Source organism: Eutrigla gurnardus (assembly GCF_963514095.1).
Source record: "Eutrigla gurnardus genome assembly, chromosome: 10".
NCBI lineage: Eukaryota > Metazoa > Chordata > Actinopteri > Perciformes > Triglidae > Eutrigla > Eutrigla gurnardus.
The window spans coordinates 24,206,890-24,228,952 of record NC_139924.1 but is presented as its reverse complement, the minus strand read 5'-3'; the positions used below and the strand labels follow the sequence as shown (position 1 = coordinate 24,228,952).

General features: G+C 41.7%; 2 protein-coding genes across 2 annotated transcripts; both read left to right on the top strand.

Annotated features, from left to right (window-relative positions):
• The first annotated feature begins 236 nt into the window (after positions 1 to 236).
• Positions 237 to 11,689, top strand: prcp (prolylcarboxypeptidase (angiotensinase C)). The gene is made up of 9 exons (XM_084019423.1): positions 237 to 683; positions 4,083 to 4,223; positions 4,298 to 4,399; positions 4,624 to 4,805; positions 5,047 to 5,204; positions 7,519 to 7,691; positions 9,499 to 9,666; positions 9,776 to 9,963; positions 10,684 to 11,689. Exons 1-9 carry the CDS (start codon positions 498 to 500, stop codon positions 10,904 to 10,906), a joined length of 1,521 nt encoding a protein of 506 aa, XP_083875549.1. The 5' UTR covers positions 237 to 497; the 3' UTR covers positions 10,907 to 11,689.
• A 2,954-nt stretch (positions 11,690 to 14,643) lies between these two features.
• On the top strand, positions 14,644 to 16,728 carry fam181b (family with sequence similarity 181 member B). Its single transcript, XM_084019088.1, is given in 3 exon segments — positions 14,644 to 14,823; positions 14,825 to 14,895; positions 14,898 to 16,728. Coding segments are annotated over 3 exon segments (1,227 nt in total). The 5' UTR covers positions 14,644 to 14,791; the 3' UTR covers positions 16,022 to 16,728.
• Positions 16,729 to 22,063: the final 5,335 nt, after the last annotated feature.

The window sequence follows — 22,063 nt, the reverse complement described above, 5'->3', positions numbered from 1 at the left end:
TTTCCGGTATATACTTTCATAAATAAAAGCCCCAAACAAGTATAGATATACACCGTGGTGGCAACGCAAGGGGATTTTATGCTCGAAGCATAAACATGCCCCGGTATATTTTCCCGTGTTTAGACTCAACATGCACACATGGACGTTTAGACTCCCATCAACCCTTGCGAACGTGTTTACTCCACAGTGGGAGCCACCTGCGTTCTGCTAGCTGATTGCTATCAGCTACATTGACGCCGAAGTTGTTCAAACATGTCGGGAAGACGTTGACCCCGACGCTTCCTGTTCCCCCCCCTCTGCCGTGCTGCTAAATATAGGTCACACGCTGTCTGCCGACACCTCGCTGGATCTGCTGACAGGCGAGTCTTTACTTCCTTTCTTTTACGGGACAGACCTCTTCTTTCCGGTGCAAGCAGAGAGAGAGAGAGAGATCATGCGACCGCATTGTCTTGTGCTGAAGGGCAGTTTCTCGTGAGCGGTGTTTGACGGTAGCAGCGATGCAGGCTGGAGTCGGGACGCGGGTTCGGGACAGAGCTGCTGCAGCTACCTGCATCCTAGCGCTGTGGCTCGGCTGCTGTGTTCACGTGATCGCCATCAAACCGCATCTCTTCACCAGACGTGGAGGGTCGTCTCACTCCACCGAGACCCCCATCAGCTACCAAACATTTTACTTTGCCCAGAAGGTGAGTTTAACATGCGTTTTAGTGTAAACATACCTGCGTTTTACACTGATTTCTTCCTCTTTCACTTCTGCTTGTTTCACTTCACTTTAACTTTTTGGGTTTGCACCCTAAGGGCTGAATTTAGTTGTGTATAAAAGTAAGTAAGTAAGTTTAAAAATAACAGTAAATATGGCTGGGCTTGTGTCATGTAATATGATCTTTACACAAAAAAAACAATGTTTTCAGAAGTTATAATTGTTTTATTTGATACTTTGCTCACCCTTTTTATTTATCACCGCTCTACATACATCCACAAACACTTGCTCTTTCTAAAATATTAATGCACTTATGTCCGTAGAAGTTGTTCATGTGTTGTGTTGGCAGACAATAGGTGTTTCCCTTGGGCTTCCTGTAGTGAAGGGAAAACCATCACAATTGGCTCTGTTGTGGCCGAGAACCTTAGCTATCCCGTCTGGCTTCGTGCCTAAAAAGGTCTCCGGGGTCCACTGAACGTGAAACATTCACTCGGGGCGGGTTGAGAGATCTTCATTCAGCCTTAACATTTTCCATTTACTTCATCGTATGCATCGTTGTGACTTTTCAACCTGACTCATACAAACAAGACTGTGGTTGTATATTAATTAGGGCCAGAGCACGGGTTATTGCACTCATCTTGAAACGTATAGTAAATATTTTAGATTTTATTTACACTTACAACAGCTTCCTCTCATGGGTCTCAATCTGCTGTGACTTGACTTTACATCATCCAGTCTGCCTCACATGTCACACGCTGGATAGGAGTCCAAACCTGAAGACGTCTACACACACACACATCGAGTCACATACTGACCACAGGAATCCGCCTTATCCAAAATGTACAAGGCTATAAATAGAAGGCATCATTGCGTTTGATTAGTGCGTGTCCTACAGGATTACATTTCACTGAGATTTATTGACTGACTGACTGAACAGAAGTAGATGTAACCAGTGAAGTCTGGAATAAAGAAGTGAAATAGCAGTACGCTCCCCCTACTTCTGCAATACCAAAGTACAACAGGACTACGTGGTAACCTACATTTTCACTTCTCATAGAGAAATCACAGACACACAGACACTCCCACAGACTTGTGAGGGCCCGTTCATCGCTGCCTGCAGCTTTAATGACATTCCTATTCCTACAATCAGGGATGCATGTTGAGTCAAACCACATATTCTCGGTATCTGGTTGTATTGTTTGCCGGCTCACTTGGACGTTGGACAGCTTTGATCCATGTTTGTTTGTAGACACTGAACTACAATCACAAGTCCATAGGATTGTAAATGGAAACAATTCCTGAGGCTGTTTCAACCGATGTTGACAGGATTAATAAACACTTGAGGATTTTACAGATTATTGTGACGCATATATTACCAAAGCCCAGAATATTCATATTTTTTAGAGATGACCTGTTTATTGATTTAGCATTGCTGCTATTTTGATATTCAATGAATCATTTAAGTCAGTTTGATGGTTCCAGATTCTCTTATTTTCATTGTCTCACATTATAGCAGATTAAATATATTTGTCTTAGATTATGTTACTGTGAGCTTTAAGAAATTATGAGAAGCATTTTTCACTATTTTCTGATGTGTTAAAAACCCGATGTTTGATCGATGAATGAACAAAAAATAATTGTCAGAACCATCAAAAATGAAAATAACTGTTAGTTGCGTTCCTGAGTATAAAACATACAAACTGCTGATGATGTATGTGTAAAAAAACAGTATTTAGGGGGGGGGGGGACAATGCGCCACACCTGCTCCACCCCCGACATCCTGCCTAATCAGCCACACTGACAAAAAGATAAACACCATTTCCTCCCTTGAAGCCCATTGTCTTGTCTGATGCGTGTTTTTTGGCCAATCAACCAAAAATGATGTTTCTTTTCTTGACAAGTACAACAAATAAAATCCCTGTAATGCACTTTTCAGTACCGGTAGCTCGTCTGCTGTTTTCGTTGTGTGTGTGTGTGTGTTTTTTTTAAAGACTCATCAGTCATGCTGCCTTATTCTACTCTGTGGGACGAGCTGCCGTGAGGTGATCAAGAAGAGGAAATCCTCTTGATTTTTCCATCAGACAATAAATGGAAGCGTCCTTTCGCATCCTCCAAATTAACTGTTGTAGTTTACTGGAGCTCGGGGTCCGGTCGTTCCCCTCGTATCTTTATTTGCTGTAACACAACAGATGCTTGAAGAATAGTTAAAAGTTCTGCTCCAATAGATGTGGAGCATGGGAATTGAATTTGAAATGGGAGAACACTGCCGGCAGTAACCACACGGCGGCGCTACTCATCAGCGTGTGGATTTGTTATGAAACCGATCTTGTGGGTTTTGTGATGTGCATACTGAGTAAGTGCAAATGATACATTACACACCAGGGGTCTCTTTGGTGAAGCACTATGCATTCAACCTCTTCACTCTGGAATTTAGATCAGTTTATCGGAATATTTCTGTTTGCATCGCAAGAAAACTTTACTTTCGATAATTGAAGCTGACTCCTAAAATCAGACAGTTTGAAAATCCTGGTATGAATTGAAAAGAACTAATAACACAAAATCTTATTTTTATTTTTGCAAGGACAAACAGCAACTTAAATGTTCCAACATTACACTTATTTTGCTGCTAAACTGCTAAACTCCTCCTTTTGAACCGTCTCATGGTCCCCTCACACTTAAAAGCATTGCCAAGCGCTGAGGATTCGAGGCTTGAATGAACACATTGAGGCCCCGGAATCTTTTTGGTGTCACTGGCTCATAAAATTGCTGCCTCCTTTGTATTTCACCGAGGAGGGAAGTGAGTGAGGAGGGGGAGAAAACAAAACAAAAACATTTTGTATTAAGTGTTGGTGCCGTTTTCAAGGGTTGGACAGCTCGGCCGCCCGGAGGGGGCCGTCCCCTCTGTGAAGTTGTTGGTTTCTTTCCGCCTTTGTTTCATCAAGAATACAGGATATGTAGCTGAAAGAGGGGGGGATGCCACAGGATCCCTGAGCTCATCTCAAGTGGAACTAATGTGGCATCCCTTAAACTGGCTCCAACATATTTTAATACAAATTGGGGCTAATTACCCTCGAATCCAACCTTGGGACTGTCATCTCACAACGCCGTCGTTGGCACCGGGCCAGGTATCTGCTGATGACCTCCAGCTCAGTGCGGTTCATATGAACTGGACTGCATCCTGTAAAATGTGTAGATTTTAACATCAGGATTAATGCGTGTGATGGATTCATATGAGATATTTAAATTGGATGTTTTGACGATCGCAAGTTACACAGTTCAGCTACACTTGGAGCGATTTATGATGTGTGTAATCATGTGTGTCACGTCCACGTTGAAGGTTATGCACTCGTTTTCTATCTTGTTTTTCTGTTTTGATTTGATACAGATCGATCACTTTGGTTACCTCGAGGATGGCACCTTCAAGCAGCGATACCTCGTGGCTGACAAACACTGGCAGCAGCCCGGAGGACCTATTTTGTTCTACACTGGCAACGAGGGCGACATCACCTGGTTCTGCAACAACACTGTAAATATCCCATCTGTGACCTTGTTTTCTCACTGCACAGAGTCCTCTCTCTAATTCAACCCCCCCTCCTGCAGGGCTTCATGTGGGAAATTGCAGAGGAGTTGGGCGCCATGCTGGTTTTTGCAGAACATCGTTACTATGGAGAGTCCCTGCCATTTGGTCAAGATTCTTACGCTGTAAGTGAAGATGCAGGGTTAACTGAGGGCTGACTGATTTCAAATCTGATTAAGTTTGATCACATCTATGTTTTCCCAGCCAGTAATAAATATAAAGTTCAAACAAAAAAGATGCCATTCTGAAATTCTAGTCTAAGAGTTGTTTAATTTCAGCCAGTGTTTCAGCATTTGTGTGCTTTCTTCATTTCTTAATTTCACACCAAAACTTTACTATTTGCTTGCAGGACAGCAAACATCTCAACTACCTGACCTCGGAGCAAGCCCTGGCAGATTTTGCAATGCTGATCCAGAACCTGAAGAGCACTTTACCTGGAGCTCAGCACAGCCCCGCCATCGCCGTGGGAGGGTCCTATGGAGGGATGCTCGCCGCCTGGTTCAGGATGAAATACCCCAATGTAGTAGTCGGGTAAGATATTAGTGCAGGTCTGGGTGCCTTCATGCAGGATTCCCCCAAAGATGTAGCAGACAAGTCAGCTTACGTATGAGACAGAGTTTGAATCAGCGACCCATTGACTCCTACAATGCCTTTGCAATCACTTTTGTGTCCCATCAACATGTTGCACAAATGCAACAAATATTAGCCAGAATAACGGATGTGCAGCTTGTGTCATTTTGAGGAAATGCTTTAACTTCTTCTTGTATTTCAGCGCTCTGGCAGCGTCTGCACCGATATGGCAGTTCCCCGGCATGGTGCCGTGTGGAGACTTCCACAAAATAGTCACACAGGACTTCGCCAGGAGTGGATACAACTGTGACGCCAACATCAGAAGGTCCTGGAAGGCTATTAACAACGTCTTTTCCACCGGTAAGTCGCACAGACGAGATGATTTGTGTCATATTGTAGGAAATATGTCTCGTTTGAATTATTCTGAATGATAAATGAATATGAGGAAGGCTCCTGGATTTTTAAGAGTTTCTGCACGTTTGTCCGTATCGTCTACATTCGTGAGTTTGATTCATTTTCTCCTGAAGCCTGAAACCAGACAGCTGTTACTAAAACTTGTTATATAAAGTGGGCTTCAAGTCTGGAGCCTCTTCACAGCACAGAGGACAGATTGTAATGTGTGGATCCATAAAATTTACAATCGCATAACTCAGACGAGCACAGTTCTTTAGTATTCCGCTTGGATACAGATGAGAGTGTCCACCGCAGGATGCCCTGGTTCCCCTGGAAGCTTTTTCCATTTTCACTATCCTTAACTGTAGAATAAGCTTTATTGCTTGGAGTGGTATTTTATTATTCCTATCACATCTCATTAGGGCTACATCAATAACAAAAGTTGATGCTCGTGTGCATGTTGACTGTTTTCTGGTAACATCTGTCCCAAAATCTTGAGATTCTGTGGACTGAATCAAAAGCTACGAGGCAAAAGATGTGATATGTGGAGGGAAAAAATGGGGAAATACGCCTGCACACTACTCCACGCCACAATTTATTCAACAACAATGTTGGCATTATTTTACTAGCGTAGCGTTATTCCCCCTTTTCTTTCTGTGCTAAATTTTAAATTCAAAGCATCTCCATTGCCTCCGTTCAGCCCCTCAACATGGCGATAGCTGACAGGGATGCAAACTTGTCACCTTTCGGCGAAATTCGCCGTTTTTGTTCCGAAAAAGGTCATTTGTGTGATTCATGGAGATCTGCAATAAAAATATTTCGGGGGGGGGGGGGGGGGGGCGTCCAAGTAATCGGCGAACGCAAGCTGTCATAAATATTTATACCAAGCTTGTTCGTTTGGCCAACCCGTGTAATCATGTCATCTTCGGGTCTGTAGCTGCCTTGATGCCGTACTAGACAGGAGTGACGTTGGTACGCTTCAAAAACGTCATGGTACAGACACACCAACTCCGGCAGCGACGCAACGGACCGTCGAACGCACCGGCGAGTGGGCGCTTCTGTGTTCAAGTTGGATCAATTGGATAGACGTCCTGCGAAGTGGGCGGGACTTGAGTTTTGCTCTGCCGTTTCCAACATGGCGGCCGGGCCACAAACGATCTCATTTTACAGTTAAACTACACGCTAAAGCATGTTTCTGAAAACATTTGAGGCGGGAAATGTGTAGTGCAGTAACATAATCTGGATTCATATTTGATCAACACTGCCTAGTTTGATAGTTTGAACGAAGTTTCTGGAGCCGGCGGCATTGCGTTGGACGGACTGCATTTGCATAAAGTTCAATCCATCGAACTTTATGCAAATTCACGTACGGCGACAGGGCCGCCAATTCGACGTGCCGTATCCATCAAGCGGAGCTCCTGCTCTACATAGACAATGAATGGGATCCGTTGACTTGACGTCTGCTGCCGGAGTTGGTGTGTCTGTACCATCAGGCTTTCTAACGTAGGCTAACGTGCTAATGTCAGACAGTTCGCTGACATACGCATCGCAAATCACAACCATTTTTGCTGGTTACAATAACGGTGTTATCGGATAGTACAGTGTCTATTTCTCAGGAACCTTTGAAAAATCTAAGCGAGAAAACAACGTTAAATGTACCTACCATACCTTCACATTAAAAAAAAAAACCTAAAATAAATAATGGAAAATCAACGGAGCAAAGGCTTACTCTGATATCGATGTAATGTTAGCGAATGAGGGGTGAGAAGCCCCCTACCTCCCCTTGCTAATATTTATTCCGTTCGTCCAGAGTCAAATCTATTCTTGAGGTTCCAAATATTTTCAAAGCAGTTTGTCTTTCAATGTGAGGAGTCGATCGAGTTATTTTATGTTCCGTCGTTTGAAGCAAACCTTTTAGCCCTGGCATTGGTCTCCCATTATTTATACCTTCACTGGAAGGGAAGTCCATTTTCCAGGCTCTCGCCAGCCCCCTTCAGTGAGGCAGAGGAATAACATTGAAGCATATGCAATATATATATATATGTGTGTGTGTATATATATATATATTGTGTGTGTATATATATATGAATATATATATATTCCGCGAGGGGGTTTGGGTCCTTGTCACCTTTTTCATCCCTGATGAGTTTGCACCCCTGAGCTGAGCTGGCAGTTTGCAGCTAACAGTGCTAACAACAGCAACTGTGCTGTAAGAGCTAACGGTGTTACCTTATGAAGTGCAGTGATGACATTTAATTATTTTTTGCTCTCTTTTGACAAGCGTCTGGTCGTCAGTGGCTGTCAGAAGAATTCGGTTTGTGCACCCCCCTAAAAAACATGTATGATGCTGTCGGCTTCAAGAACTGGCTTCAGGAGACCTGGGTGGACCTGGCTATGGTGGACTACCCCTACGAAGCAAATTTCCTGCAGCCACTTCCTCCCTGGCCTATTCAGGTACAACATCCACTAATAATATGCTGTAGCTAATATTCAGGACTTTATTTTGGCTAAAGTTATCCAATCTAATGTTAAATTGATTTACTTTTAATGGTCTTTACTTTATTGCAACTTCCATTTTTGTTTGGTTAAATGCCTGATTTGACCCGACAGTCTGCTCTTAATTGAAGTGAACGTGTGATTCAGCCGATTGTGTTACAAGTGTTTGTTGTAGTCTTCCAAACTTTTGTTTACGACATCTGTCAATTAACTTCATTAATATTCACAAGGATCTAGTTTCTTTTCAATTTTAAGTATTCTTTAGATGAGCAGCTACAAGTAAGCCACCATTCTTTCTCTTCTTTGGTACCAATAGTCCTTTCATTTGCACACTCCGTCAGATCTCAGAGGTGTTCCTCTTAGGACGCTCACATGGCACCACAGAAAGAGGACATTTGCCCAGAGCAGCTCATGAGGCCATTAAAACAAAGGTTCACCACTCTCATTTGAATGAGGCTGGAACAAATACTTCACTCGACACTTGGTGTGAAAGAATAATCACAAAACTTGCCAAATTTGGGAGAGAGAGAAAAAAAAACTGCAATCGCAGTATTGTGACTATTTTTTTGAAATGCAACTTTACAAAAGATCCTTTGTTTTCATGTAGAGCAGTTTGTGACAGTATAGCTGCTTGTGAGTGGTGGCTGATTGACTTGGATGCAGTGTATTCTACTAGTCACCTTGGCATGTCACGTGCATAAACCAAACTCTATTGACCCCTGACTCTGTTTGCCTACCAAGCACCCTAAAACGCAGCAGACTCACCCAAAACTTTTACTAGTGCGATACATTTTTTCTGCTTATTTGTGTATCATTTTGGCGCTGAATAGAACCGAGAGCACCATGTCGGGTGAATTGAACACTAAATTGTCATTTTGAGTTTTTTGGCTCCTTGCCTTTTAATGTATGCGACCCCTATGGGTGGTTTAAGCGGTTTAGGCAGTGGTTGCAAAGAGGACCTTTTTAATGACAAAGCTAATGTGATTATCTGAGTGAGTGTGAGAACGGGGTATTGAGGGCTTAGAGGAGGGAAATCTGTTGGCAGAGATGAATGTATAAGCCTAATCCTATCTGAAAAGTAAGGAGAAGATGCTTTGGAGCAATTGCAGTGTTTTTTTCACGGTATAAATCTTTGGTTGGACATGTCTGTGGCCCTCCTCATCCATCGACCACCAACTCCTCCCCAGCCGGCAGACAAAAGCCTTAGTAACAGACTCCACACTAGCGCAGCTCCCCTCCAACCTCCAAACAAGAAAGCCGAGTTTCTCCGCCTCACAAAGAGTGCAGAACAACAGCCAACTCTGCTGCTGCAACCATAACAACACACATTGAAATTAAGCAGAAGCTGAAACTCAAATATTTATCCCCCGCGCTATTAATTCTGAGAAATCAGCCGCGGTCCAACAAAATAGTAGCAAGGAGAGCGAAACTTTACAAAATTTAGATCATTAGCGTTAAGTTAATGGATGCTTTTTCCTCTCGTGCCAAGATTACAGCAATAAATTCAAGTTCATTCCAGGGAATTTCATATGCAAATGAGGCGCCACCACTTTTTATGTGGAACAACACTTTATAGGCCACAAGAAAGCAATCTCTAGTTTTGTAAACAACTCTATTGTAGACTAGATATTTATATTTTTCTCTTTAGTGCTATTTTAAAAGAAAATATGTGAAGCTGTTAATAGCCTCAGCAGCTTACCTAACGTGTAATGTAATCACACACTTTTTTTATTAATCCTCGTGGTTTTGTGCGTGTATTTTCAAGGTGGTGTGCAAGTATCTGGCCTTCGATGCCACTGTGTCTGATCACCAGCTGCTGCAAGGTGTCTCCCGCGCAGCAAAGGTGTACTACAACTACACCGGAAGCTCTTCCTGTCTCAACACATCGCAGACAGCGACCGCCAGCCTCGGCGCCCTCGGCTGGTTTTACCAGGTGTGGTTTTCACAGGGGTTCCTGCCATGCCGAACTAATCGCTGCACCGATGTGTCACTAGGCAGCTTTACCTGTCGCGATGAATCCATGTTCAATCCTTCATTCCCAGGCCTGCACAGAGATGGTGATGCCCATGTGCACAGATGGCGTCCAGGACATGTTTGAACCCGAGGAATGGAACTTCAAGGCCTTTTCTGATGAATGCAAAGCCATGTTTGGTGTCCGACCTCGAGCGGACTGGGCGGGGACCGTCTACGGGGCGAAGGACATTGCCTCTCACAGCAACATCATCTTCAGGTAAACGTGGCTTGAAGGTTCGCTTTGTTTTCTGGGGTTTGTCGACTGCAGGGAGAGCCGTTAAAGTGCTGTTTTTTTACTGGCTTTTATTACAGACGAGTAAAGCGTCCCCACCTGGATAGCCACAGGAGGTAGACAGAAGTATTTAAAACTTTAATGAAAAAGACTGTAGCTCAAACACTGAGGTGGCTGTTATTAGGTTTAATACCAATTAGATGCTTTTGTCACGCTATAAAAAGTTCTGGCAATCGGAACTTTTTATGTGAGTTTTCAAAACAGCCCAAATAACGGAGCATATGCCGATCATTAAAAAACAGCGCCCACACAAAGACCAGCCGTTTTATTTGTGACTAACTGATGTGGGAGGTTGACAGGTATGATATACAGCTTAAGGATCCAATTTTGTACCAATGTTTGCTGCTGTAGTTTAATCCGTTAAAATGTAAGTGTTTATTATTTTGTGTAGCCGGTTTATAGTGTTTTTAGTCTTGATGTCTGCATTTTATGTCCTTTTGACTTATTTTTATTGGTTCTGGAGTTGAATGGTGCTATTTATGTAAACTGAATTACTTTCATTTACCTCTTGTGAAGGTGGCGTAGACTTTATACTTTCCAAACAAAAGTCACCTGTGATTTTACTGTGTGGCCCTAAATACTATAAATGAAAACCCTAATATGTGATACACAAGTAGATCCTCTGCCTCTGCTGTTGTGTTTCAGTAACGGAGGTCTGGACCCGTGGTCGGCTGGCGGAGTGACTCACAACATAACGGATTCTCTGGTTTCCATTTTGATTCCCGACGGAGCCCATCACTTAGACCTCCGCTACAGCAACGACGGTGACCCGCCTTCAGTCCGTGCAGCCCGGGCGTTAGAGGTGATGTATTTTCAAAAGTGGATCAGTCGGGCTAAAAAGACCCCAAGAACCGCATCGACCCCTTAGACCCTCAAAGCAGCACAGTGTTAATCTGCGTGACACCGTATTCGACAGTGTGCACTTTGCATCATTACACCAAAGTTTGCCTTTTTGTTAAATGAATGGTATGGATGATTTTTTTTTAACATGATGATATTTAAATTGCAACACTGCTCTTGATTTTAATAACAATGTCAATAATCGCTTGAGAACAATCTTAATCATGTTCGGTGCTGGAGTATCAAATTGCAATATTCTTTGACCTAATGAGACGCACTCCATTTCTTTATGCCAAACTATATCCAAGGGCTTGGAGAGGTACTTTCTTATGTGAAGAAATAAGATAAAGTCATATAATCACATTATCATCATCAAAAGACTGGACAATCCTCATTTTGTTGTTTCTTCCATGTGAAATCTGCCTCCATGCTTGTGTTTTCTTGTTGCACGCCAGCGTTACAAATTAAGTTATTCCATTCTTTACTTTTCCTTTTGTTATCATTACCAATTGGCATCCCTTAAATATATGTTTTGTGTCAGCCAATGTGTCACTCAGGTGTTTTTCTTCTTTCAAAATATGTGTATATTGTGTTATTCTTCTTAACACTTAAAGAAGTCTCAGGAGAAGAGATTGGCACCAAATAGAAAGAGAAAGTGAGTGTAATGTTAAACTTGAATTGTTATTCACAGAAGAACAGTGCCTTCCTCGCTTTTTTACGTTTTCTATTTTGTCTTATACCACTTTATGTAATATGCTGTCATTCCCATGAGACACGTCTTCCAGTAATAAAATAAAATAAGAAAAAACACTACTAATGATCATGTCATTTAATATTTCTAATCGTCCTCTGAGGCTTTTAAGTTACTTCCACCTAGCAGGAACAATTGCATGTGCCTGAGATTTAATAAAAACTAAATCAGAGGAGGCCAATAAAGTTAGTGGTGGGAGATTATTGCAGCTCCGCCTGCTGACCTCACCCCTGTGGACGAACCTGTGGGATTCCCCCTGGCACGCATTCATTCACTCGTTGCCATTGAAGCTCTAAATTGCAGCAACAGGGCAGCCCATAGGCCCTGGTTTGTTCCCCCCTGCTAGTAATATTATTAATACAACTCCTGGGGTGCCAGAGAGGTTGAAGAGGGTTGATGGAAGGGTGAATCAGGAATCGGCAGGGACCAAGAAGCCTTTTGTAGTCGCAATTTTTTTTCTTTTCTTTTCTTTTTTTATCTTAAAGACTCAAATACCGGGAAAATACACAGACTAATACACTTGACAATAAAAACATCTTGCTTTTCAGTCTGCTGGCCCAACTCTTTTTCCTCCCACTCTTGTTTTTAAGCAAAGCTTGCTGACAGGACATGACTTGGTTAAGCAGATGGGGAACATGTCCAGCACTGGTATGTGGGTTGACTCTCCTCCGGGAGACACAATGCCTGACTTCTCAACATTTTGTCACAGGCTTGACTGGATTTGAAACTCCCCAAACACAGCTAAACATGGGGGAGGACGGGGTCTCCACCACTAAATGCCGTCCTTAAACTTTTCTCAGGACTTTGAGAGGTCATTAATTTTGCCAGTCTTTTCTTAGTCCCTGACACTGGCCATCAATCAAAGGTGTTATTAGTATTCTCTCGACCCCAAACTCCGAGGATGTCCCTTCTCAGACAGAGACCACACACTAGTAGGAAGAGATTAAGCCTGTGTGTGTCACATCACATTGGACTGAGTGCCCCACTGCCTTGGGGTTGGGTGCTGAATAAGTGAATTCCATGGGACAGAGGGTGTGGTGGTAGCGTTTAACAATAAATATGGATCTGTGTACTTAACCATTTTGGGAAAGGCACAGCAGATTATTAAAAAAAGTGTCAAATAAAGCTCTAAACATGAGTTTTGGAAAATTCACGCTAGAGTTTGACCTCGGCGATTACACAAAAATAGACCCTGGTGGGTTAAAGGATTTTAATTTTTTAAATATCCTTACACTGAATGTCTTGAGAGTGGAAACAAGTCAAAAGCTCTCACTTTATATCTATTTTTTTCCAAGCTGGTCTACCGCAACCCATCCCCTCTCGCCCTCTCAGCCTTTCTGCAACAATAGAAACTTGTTTCCGGGATCCGTGCGTCAGGCTCTGTGATTTGAATGACCCACCAGCACAAAAGCCAAAGCCCCTTGACTGGGGGGGGGGGGGTATAGCCGCCATGACTGTGATGACGTCACTTTGCCAAATTGTGCTGCAAGCAAAGAGAGGGAGGCAGGATCGCTTTGGGCAGGCATAAAAAGCACAGTGCTCCTCCATTGAATTCATGAGCTGTGTTGTGATACGGCTTCAGCAGACCTTCATTTTCCTTCTACACGTATTACTGTAATGAACTAAAAGGTTTGAGTTTGCAAATAAATGCCTGACTACGATATAATGCCAGACAAAATGAGTGCAACTGACTTTAAGTCTCTGCACTTCCCACACATGTATAAACAAAAATCTACACTTTATTTAGTAACTGTGTTCCTCATAGATTAGAGTTTTTCTAGATGTCTTTTCAGTAACAGACTTGTGTTGAGCCACAGATAATTAGATCAGTGCTATCACTTTCACTGTCCCCTTTTCTCCCCAGGAATTAACATAAGAAAGAATTTTTAACGGCCTCACTCCCTCATTGCTTCAGACTTTTCTTTTCATCCCTCGAAACTCTTAAATGAGTCACTGCCTCACCTCAACACGCACTTTTGTTAAAGAAGAGATCTTCTTTCAATTATTCAGCTGCGGCATCTGTTGAGTTAAAATAAGAATATTTAATGTTTAATGTAATCCAGATAGAAACGTGTGCTTTCTCATAATATATGTGCAGCGTGTAACAGCAAGTTATGCATGTTATTGTTTATTTAAACTATGCCTTACAGTTCATTCACTTGAAATTCAGTTGAAATTCCACTTAAATTGGGATAAGTGCTGGCAACATAACAGTCTGGCTCTCGGACACATCCTCTGTTGTATTCAATGTTGGCCAAGAAGCTTCCTGTAAATACGTTATTGTTTAAAGCAGAAGTTTCATACCCAGGATTTCTTAAGGTCAACATTTCTTCTGGCACACTGAGCCCGAACTGCACTTTATTCCCCTTTAATTTAACAGCTCCGGCAGCTTTTCTAGTTAAATCGACTGTTCATTATTGAGACCCATTTTACGAAGGGGCTGTGAGGTGCAATTTAATGAATCTCTGGCACAAAGCTCCCTTTCAGTGCCGGGCGAAGAATGGAGGCTATTTAGACCCTGTAGGGCTTTATGTCAAAGGCAGCCCATAATAGTTGTCAGGCCAGGGCAGAAATTCCCACTGGCCTGGGAATGCACTAGAAATCAACTTTTGCCATGAGCAGATCAAGACACAAGCAAACAGTTGGGAAGATCCTCCCAAATAGTGACATCTGTTGTGGCACAAACATTTTCCCAGAGAAAATGAGGCTTTTCTCTCTACTGTATTGCCCTGTTGGTTTTGTTTCAGTGCCTAAATGAACAGAAATGAGATTAGAAGTTAACTTGTATTTCATGATCCAGACAGGAAACACGAGAGTTAGCACGGTGATTGTAAAGTTGTTAAAAGGTTTTGGAAAAACAAACATGAATCTTATGAATAAGGACACACATTAGTTGAGGATTTTTGAGGGATAATTCGTTTAAATGTGATTTTATGTTATCTTGTAACAAAGCAGACATTTAACAGAGAATTTGGTATAATTCTCCCCAGAAAAATACTACATTTTAAAGGCTTTTCTCCTCACTGTTACAGTAATATCCTCCACTTGCAGAAAGGCTGTTTTGGTTCAGAGCACACATAAACAGTTAAACTGGAGGGGGAGCCCTCTGACAGAGGTTATTATCTTCAACTCAGCAGGGAATTTTAGACAAATCCCTCTTAGATGCAGGTGGTCAGGCACAAGCAAAGAGTTAAGTCCTGCGGCCTCTTTGCCCCTCCTCTTTGATGTTCTGACATCATTAGTCCAGCCCCCCGAAAGATCTCCTCGCTTTCCCCAGAGCTCGTCACTTCTACTCTGGAATGTTTACAGCAACTTCATGAGCAGCATCAGGACCGAGTCTTTGTCCGACGGGAGAAAAAGACATGCTCTGAAGAAACTTTTGGTTCAGGGATCACAGCCGGTGCCACAGGTGTAGCCGCTGGGCTCAACAGAGTAATGGCTGTTCAGACTGCAATCATGAACTCTCAGTTCATGAATTTCTGCTTCCCTGGTTCTGTGATGGAGTACGATGTGGAGAAAAGTCTGGATGGGAGTCTCCTCGGTGAGGCAGAAAATGACGAGGACTACAAAGAGACCACTAGGGACTTGCTGAGCTTCATAGACTCTGCCTCGAGCAACATCAAGCTGGCTCTGGACAAGCCAGTGAAATCCAAGAGGAAAGTCAACCACCGGAAGTACCTACAGAAGCAGATCAAAAGGTGCACAGGTATTATAACACCCGGAAACGTAGCAGAAGCCCCAGTTAAAAGACAGGGTTCGCCCCTGGCTCAGCCCCTGCAGAGCAAAACTCTACCTAAACGTGATGGGGTCCAAGCCAACTTGCAGAGCAAGAGCTTGGCAGCTCTCTTCAGCCCTGTGAAGGATGTAAGAGGGGAAAAAGCCAAGAAACCACCTCTGAGGCATCGCAATCTGCCCCCCTCTTTTTTCACCGAGCCTGCCAACTGCTCCAAAGTCAGCTCCACATCTGGGATGACGCTCAAGGACTTGGAACGGGGCAATCCTGAGGCTGCAGAGTTCTTTGAGCTCCTGGGGCCTGATTACAGCAACATGGTCAGTGACCAGGACCTTTATCAAAGTATGCCTGTCCGGGTGCAGCCGGATATGGGAGGTCTGGATCCTGCTTCCTACGATGCTCACCATTTAGCTGGTGGTCTCCTCTACGCCGAGCCCTGGACTAGCTGCTCAGGACCCTCTAAGAAACTAGGGGAGAGCCTGCGTACAGGCCTGACCCAGCCTTCTGTCTACTGTCCCTCTGAGGCTATTTCTGGCTCCATAGGCGACAACGCACTGTGCACTTTGGCCTTCCCGAACTTCTTCACAGACTGCTCCATACCTCAGGCCACTTACGATTTAACTGGTGGTTATAACAAAGCTAATTATTCATCTCTATGAGAATCTGACCATTTTGTTCTTAGAAGTGCTGGAAATAAGCAGAATAAATGCTGTGATAAGTTTAACACTAGTCTAAGAGAGCTGCATATTACTGTATTATATTGGTTAATCTGTTGTGGAAGTAATATTGCTGGATTTAAATATTTTGTATCACCCCCGCTCGACAACAACACATCACTTTTCTCGAGAGAAACAAGCAGCTTAAAATGTTGTCTTTCATAAAAAAATATCCAAAGCTTTTCAAGTAACTGGATACTACTTTTCAACATCCCAGTTTTATTGACGACATGTTTAATATTAATATCCACATCTGAAACATATTCTTTTCTTTATCTCAGGCAATTACTAATGACATTTTGAATGAAAATACATCTGATTTATGGTAGCTTTCAGTTTTGTCAACTGCCTCCGTGAGTCTGTTCATTAGGATGTATCTTATTAATCTGAGAATTTGTTAACAAGGACATTTAATTCTAACATATTTTACAAAAAGAAAACATACAAGCTACAGAAATGGTTTAGTTCACTAAAGGAAAATTATATCATCAGCAAACATTTGACAAAACATGCAGAAACAATCTCTCAGTGAGGCACTTTTTCGTTTGTGTAATGAAATGTTCTGTATAGAGGGGGAAACTCATTTTGATGAAATTATATTTACAACAATGATGCCATGTTTGTTTTGCAACATGTTACAGCTCAGAAAAGATTTTTTTGTTGTTGTTGAAAAAGCCTTAAATGTATCTAGTTACTGTAAGAGGACAAAATAAAGCTGGTCTTTATTACTGTGACAACAGTGTCTGTTTTTTTGTTCATCGAGGGTACAAAGCAAAAAAAAACAAAAAAAACTCTGTTAAGCATTTTAAAACTCATCTCAAAGATATTTTTATTTACTTTATTTGTTGTTCTTTGTTCAACTTTTTGCCTGATTGTTGTATTTATTCATCAAAGCACTTTGTAACCCTGGATTTTAAATTCATAAATGAAGTTTTACTTACTTACTATTTGAATGCAAACTGGTCCAATTGTCTTGTAATAAACTCTGACAGTTGAGACAGCACACCAAACAATAAAGAAAAACAATTTAAGTACTATTTACTTCAGGGCTGAAATATTACATTGTATAACATCATAGATGTGTTTATAATTGTTCTAGTAACAGAGTGATACATTAATATAATAACATACAATAAGTAATACATATAGAACTCACACTAATAGGTTTACTCTAATGTTGCTTGTAAAGAAAATGTAGGTTGCATACTGTATAAATATTCTTTTGTGTGTGGACCAATACATTCCAGTTTAATTTGTAGGGATGTTAAATAAAATTACAGAGTTCAATGCTGTATGATTAATTTTAACACATCTCCTGGGAGTGAACTAGCTGTTAATTCTCCTGTGTGGCTTAAACACCTCAAAGTGTTGTGAAATTAGAAAAATGAGAGTTCATGTAAATGAACATTGCCCTTCATTAACTGCCCTCCATGTTTTAACTAACATCAACAGTCTTATTTCTACTAATGAGAAAAGATGGAGGAAGTGTGGCATTGATTTAAAGGATTACTCCCCTCCACTTCTCCATTGGTTGGCTAAATATTTAATAATACGGGCATTGTGCTAATAATTGTTGAGGAGCCATTAATTGTTTGCACTTTTGACATTATATTAGATGGGGATTTAAACTACCACACAACTTCCTCACAGGGGATCTATCCCTATACATTTGAATATCCAACAGTATAGATTATTATCTCCCTCTGCTGGCTGTTGAAGGTTCGTTCATGTAGCTTCCAACATGGAGGCAAACCTCATCATAGTGCAGAAATTCTGTCTGAATAATTTTTTACAGACATTCTAGCGAGAACATTATTGAAGTATTTTCTAACAACACAAAGAGACTTTCTGTGGTATCCAGTTGTTTCAGCATTGTCAGAATCTATAGAAGATGAATGTAAAATTAAGCCCTCAAACTCTTAATTTTCAGATTTATTTACTATTTGATTACTTTTTCTGTAGATCTGGCTCAGTGCTTCACTCTCTGTATTACAGTGTACACACATTTATAACGACTGTCAGTTGTTCACTGGCAGCTCATATGAAGTTCACTGGGCGTGCCTTGGTGTTTTTTTGACGAAGGCAAGAGCAATTTTCTGTGTTTTCCACGATGTATTGACCCATAACTCCCTCTCTGGCCCAATTTCAATCAAGAAACAACATAAAATTGCAGAGTACCACAAAACTGTCCATCAGTGCCGTTTCCTCAGGCCTGCAACAAGTTGCTCATCAAAAACACTAGGTGGCAGTAATGTTCCATTGAAAACCACATTCCCACCACTCCCTTTCAGACAGCAAGGCCCTTGGATGTGATGTATGAGATTATGGATGGAATTCCAGCCTTGTGTGGTGCAAACTGAGTGCGTTTTCTGATGTTTTTCCATAAAAATGAATGTGTCCTGATTGAGTATGTTTGAGGGGAATGAATGCTTGTAAACTATTTTTAATCTGTCTTTTTTCAAAGTTGGTATAAATGCATCTCCTTTGACTAATGTTAAGATGCGTACTCCCATAAGAATATTATATGGTGATGTACATATTCATTGTAATATATGCTCTATTTTGAAGGTAATGTCGTCGGCCAGGATTTGTTTCTTCCCTCCTGCCAGTTGGCCTTGCTTGCAGATTGGTCAACAATACTCTGTCATATGCAGGACAACATTATATCTGGAGAATTGCAATGCAGAATACGACACACACAGAGGCCATATGGATTTTCCGTCCCCGAGTTGACACTGGCTGATACATTCAGATTAGACGCTATACTGACGGAGCCACAACTGTATCCCGCTTTGATTTATGGCACACTGGAGATGCACTGTTTGTCAAAGAGATTAACAAGATCTGTGCCGGCACGGACCGGAATAATAAGAGATATCTAGGTAAACTAGATAACATTAAGCAAATTCTCTCTCGCATGGTATGTGATGTCCTATAATGCTGAAAATGCACACACGTGGTATGATATCTTGTATATGCAGACCTGTATGGCAAATGGAAACACAGCAGCGTGGTAAAAATACAACCAGTACTGAAATGAACTGCAGAAAAGTTACACATTTTTAGACTTGTTTGCTTCATAGTGCTACACTGGAAATTGAGTATCCATCCACACTTGCCCTCTCGCCGACCTTTCACAGCTAGTTCTCCCCATGTCTTGTTAACGCCACCGGGACGGAAGCAGAGTGCCAGATGATATCCACAAGCCTGTCTCGGTGACTTTGTCTCTCGTCTCAAGTCAAAGAATCATTTTTGAATGTTGGTTTCACGGAGGGCAAATAAATACAATGATAGAAATGATTCACATGTTGGCTATTGAAGCATGACATTGTCATTATCTTTAATTAATTGCTTTTCAAGGAAAATTACACATCACAACAGGTTCCTGCTGGGCTTCATGAAATAAACTGAGTGGCTCAGCCGATTATAGTTCATCTGCTTGTAAAGATTACATTCGTCTTTTTGTATTTTTGCAAACATACGTATGCTAATACCATCTGTAACGTCATATATCAGTCATAACCAAATATTAGCAGGTAATATCTGCTGTGCTTCAATGTCCAAATCGTGCCTTTCTTCATCAGCAAAATGTCCTATCAAAGACTTCAGATAAGTGACTCTAAATTAAACTTAAACTCTTAACTCTAGAAATGTTATTTTATCACAGAGGGTGTCGTAGACTGCTTCCCACCTTTCAAGGACCTCCTACGGCAAGGCTGTAAATAAAGTCAGTGCAGAGATGACTTCAGTCTCACACCTCGTGTTGCAAGGCTTCAACCATCGCAGTTACTATCTGTGAGTATTAATTCACAATGAATAATGTATCCTTGCCTGATCCTTTTCTTGTCTATGCTAGTGAGATTACCCCAAAAAGACGATTTGCTCGCAGCACAATATATTTATTCCCATATGTATTTCATGTCTCACTGCTTTCCATTTAAGTCTGCACTCATTTTCAGCAGCTATGATGTTTTCATCCTCAGGGTGTTGTGGGTATATTCTTGCTTACATGTGTGTGTTTTTGTCAGTGTGATAACAATTGCAAAATTTTCAGATGACAAAAGTCTTGGCTAAATAATAAACAATACTGCGGGAGATTTTTCATTTCCAGCAGATGCAACAAATGTTGATAGAGAAGTCTCTCATGCAAATCACATGAATAAATATCAATCTAAAAGCCATTCCCTATTCAGATGAAGAAGCTCCTGTTATCACTTAAAAGGAGAACTCCTTTTACTTCATTAAATGGACAAACCTGAATTATCAAAGGGGTCTAAGAAAGCAAAATGACTCTAAATGTCTGGTGTGCTAAAGGTGCAATACGCAAGATTCAGAGCATAAACAGAGCAGCAAACACCTATTTGCTGTGTAAAGATATAGTGAAGTAATGTCTACCTGAGCAGAGAATTAACTTGCTTTCCCTCTGTGCTTTGTTGACATACGTCGTACGTATTTCCAGTGCATGCTAATGTATCGGAGGGTGCCCTTCGGGATAGCTCACGGCAGCCACTCTGCACTGCACTCATGGCGGTTACAGCTGATAACACCCTTCGGGTAAACACTCTTAGCTCTGTTCGAAGTTTTGCAGTAGTTTGCACTGTTGGCTGTGAGCTGTTGGCTCAGCCTTCGCCATGCTTAGAGCTGTTGAGAGACAATTAAAATGCTGCCATTCTTGTACTTTAATTTGTAGGACGATATTTTTTAAAGAATATATATTCTGTGTGTTTTGCCCATAGTTGGTCATGAAAGTCACTGCTATGTTGGAATCCCTGACAACAGCTAAACAGAAGCTTTAACACACTGAATATCTAATATTTCTAAATAGATCCTGTCAAGCTCTGGACCCCCTTGAATTATTCAAGGCTCCCCCCCCCCCATCAATTAGTGTCTCTGTGCACCTCCAAGGAGAGGTGCATCTGGCTTCCTACCAAGGTCAACTTTTATTGATGACCCCCTCATCCTGTCAATTTCTGCCATTTGTCACTGCCATTTGGTTTCTGTCGAAAGAATGTGACCACAGGTGAAGGTCGTGAAGGGGATCAGCTGGTAAGTCAAGAACTTTGCATTGTGCTTCCTCATTCTTTTAGTACAGTGATGGTATTACTATTGCTAATGTTCACAACTGGCAGGCAGACTCTAAAACCTTCTTAGCCTTGAAATAGCGACATGCTCCGTCACCTGGAAGGGCCAGTTTTTCTGGGACAACCCCTGCCTAATATTTGAGGTAATCATCAGCATTTTGGCTACTTTCTGTTGCAAACCTTTTGAGTTTTGAGCACATGCTGCTGATGTACATTGACATGTCTTTGAATATTCCAAACAGGAGAGGGGACAGGGTGTAACTGTTGGTGCTCTCAGCCCACCATACTCCTGCAGCACCTCAGAGAACAGAGGTCATTAACCTTTTCCAAATCCTCCACACACATGTAGTCAGGATTTACATATTCAAGCCCCCAATTATCTTTATACAAAGTGTGTCCATGTTCCATATCAAGGCAGAAAAGTTAAGTCCTTTCCCCACCACTTTGGCATTGGCCTTCTGTGCATAAACCAACAGTGCAGGATTCTCAACCACGCAGGTGACAGCAGCTAGCACAAACATTACTTCAGACATACTAATAATTATCAATGTCTCTTTTCAGTCCAATCAATTGTGCAGGGCCTGCTGCCTCGCCCAAACGCTTACAGATAAAACTAATTGTGACCGCTCATTTATTTACCTGTCGGTTTGTTTTCTTTCTCTGCTGTGTGCCAGTGGTTGATGCTAATTGTTAACTGCAGGAAAATTAATTTGGGAAACATGTCCAGTGGCTCAGTGAGCCAAGTCCCATCCTTTCAACAGCTACATGACTTGTGGGATGAAATATACTGACACTGTTTATGTGACACCTCCTGTTACACAACCTGTACCCAGTTAAGAAAAAAAAACATGCCTTTACGTAATGTAATTGTGGGGCATTTTGAAATGTGGGAAAGAAAACACAT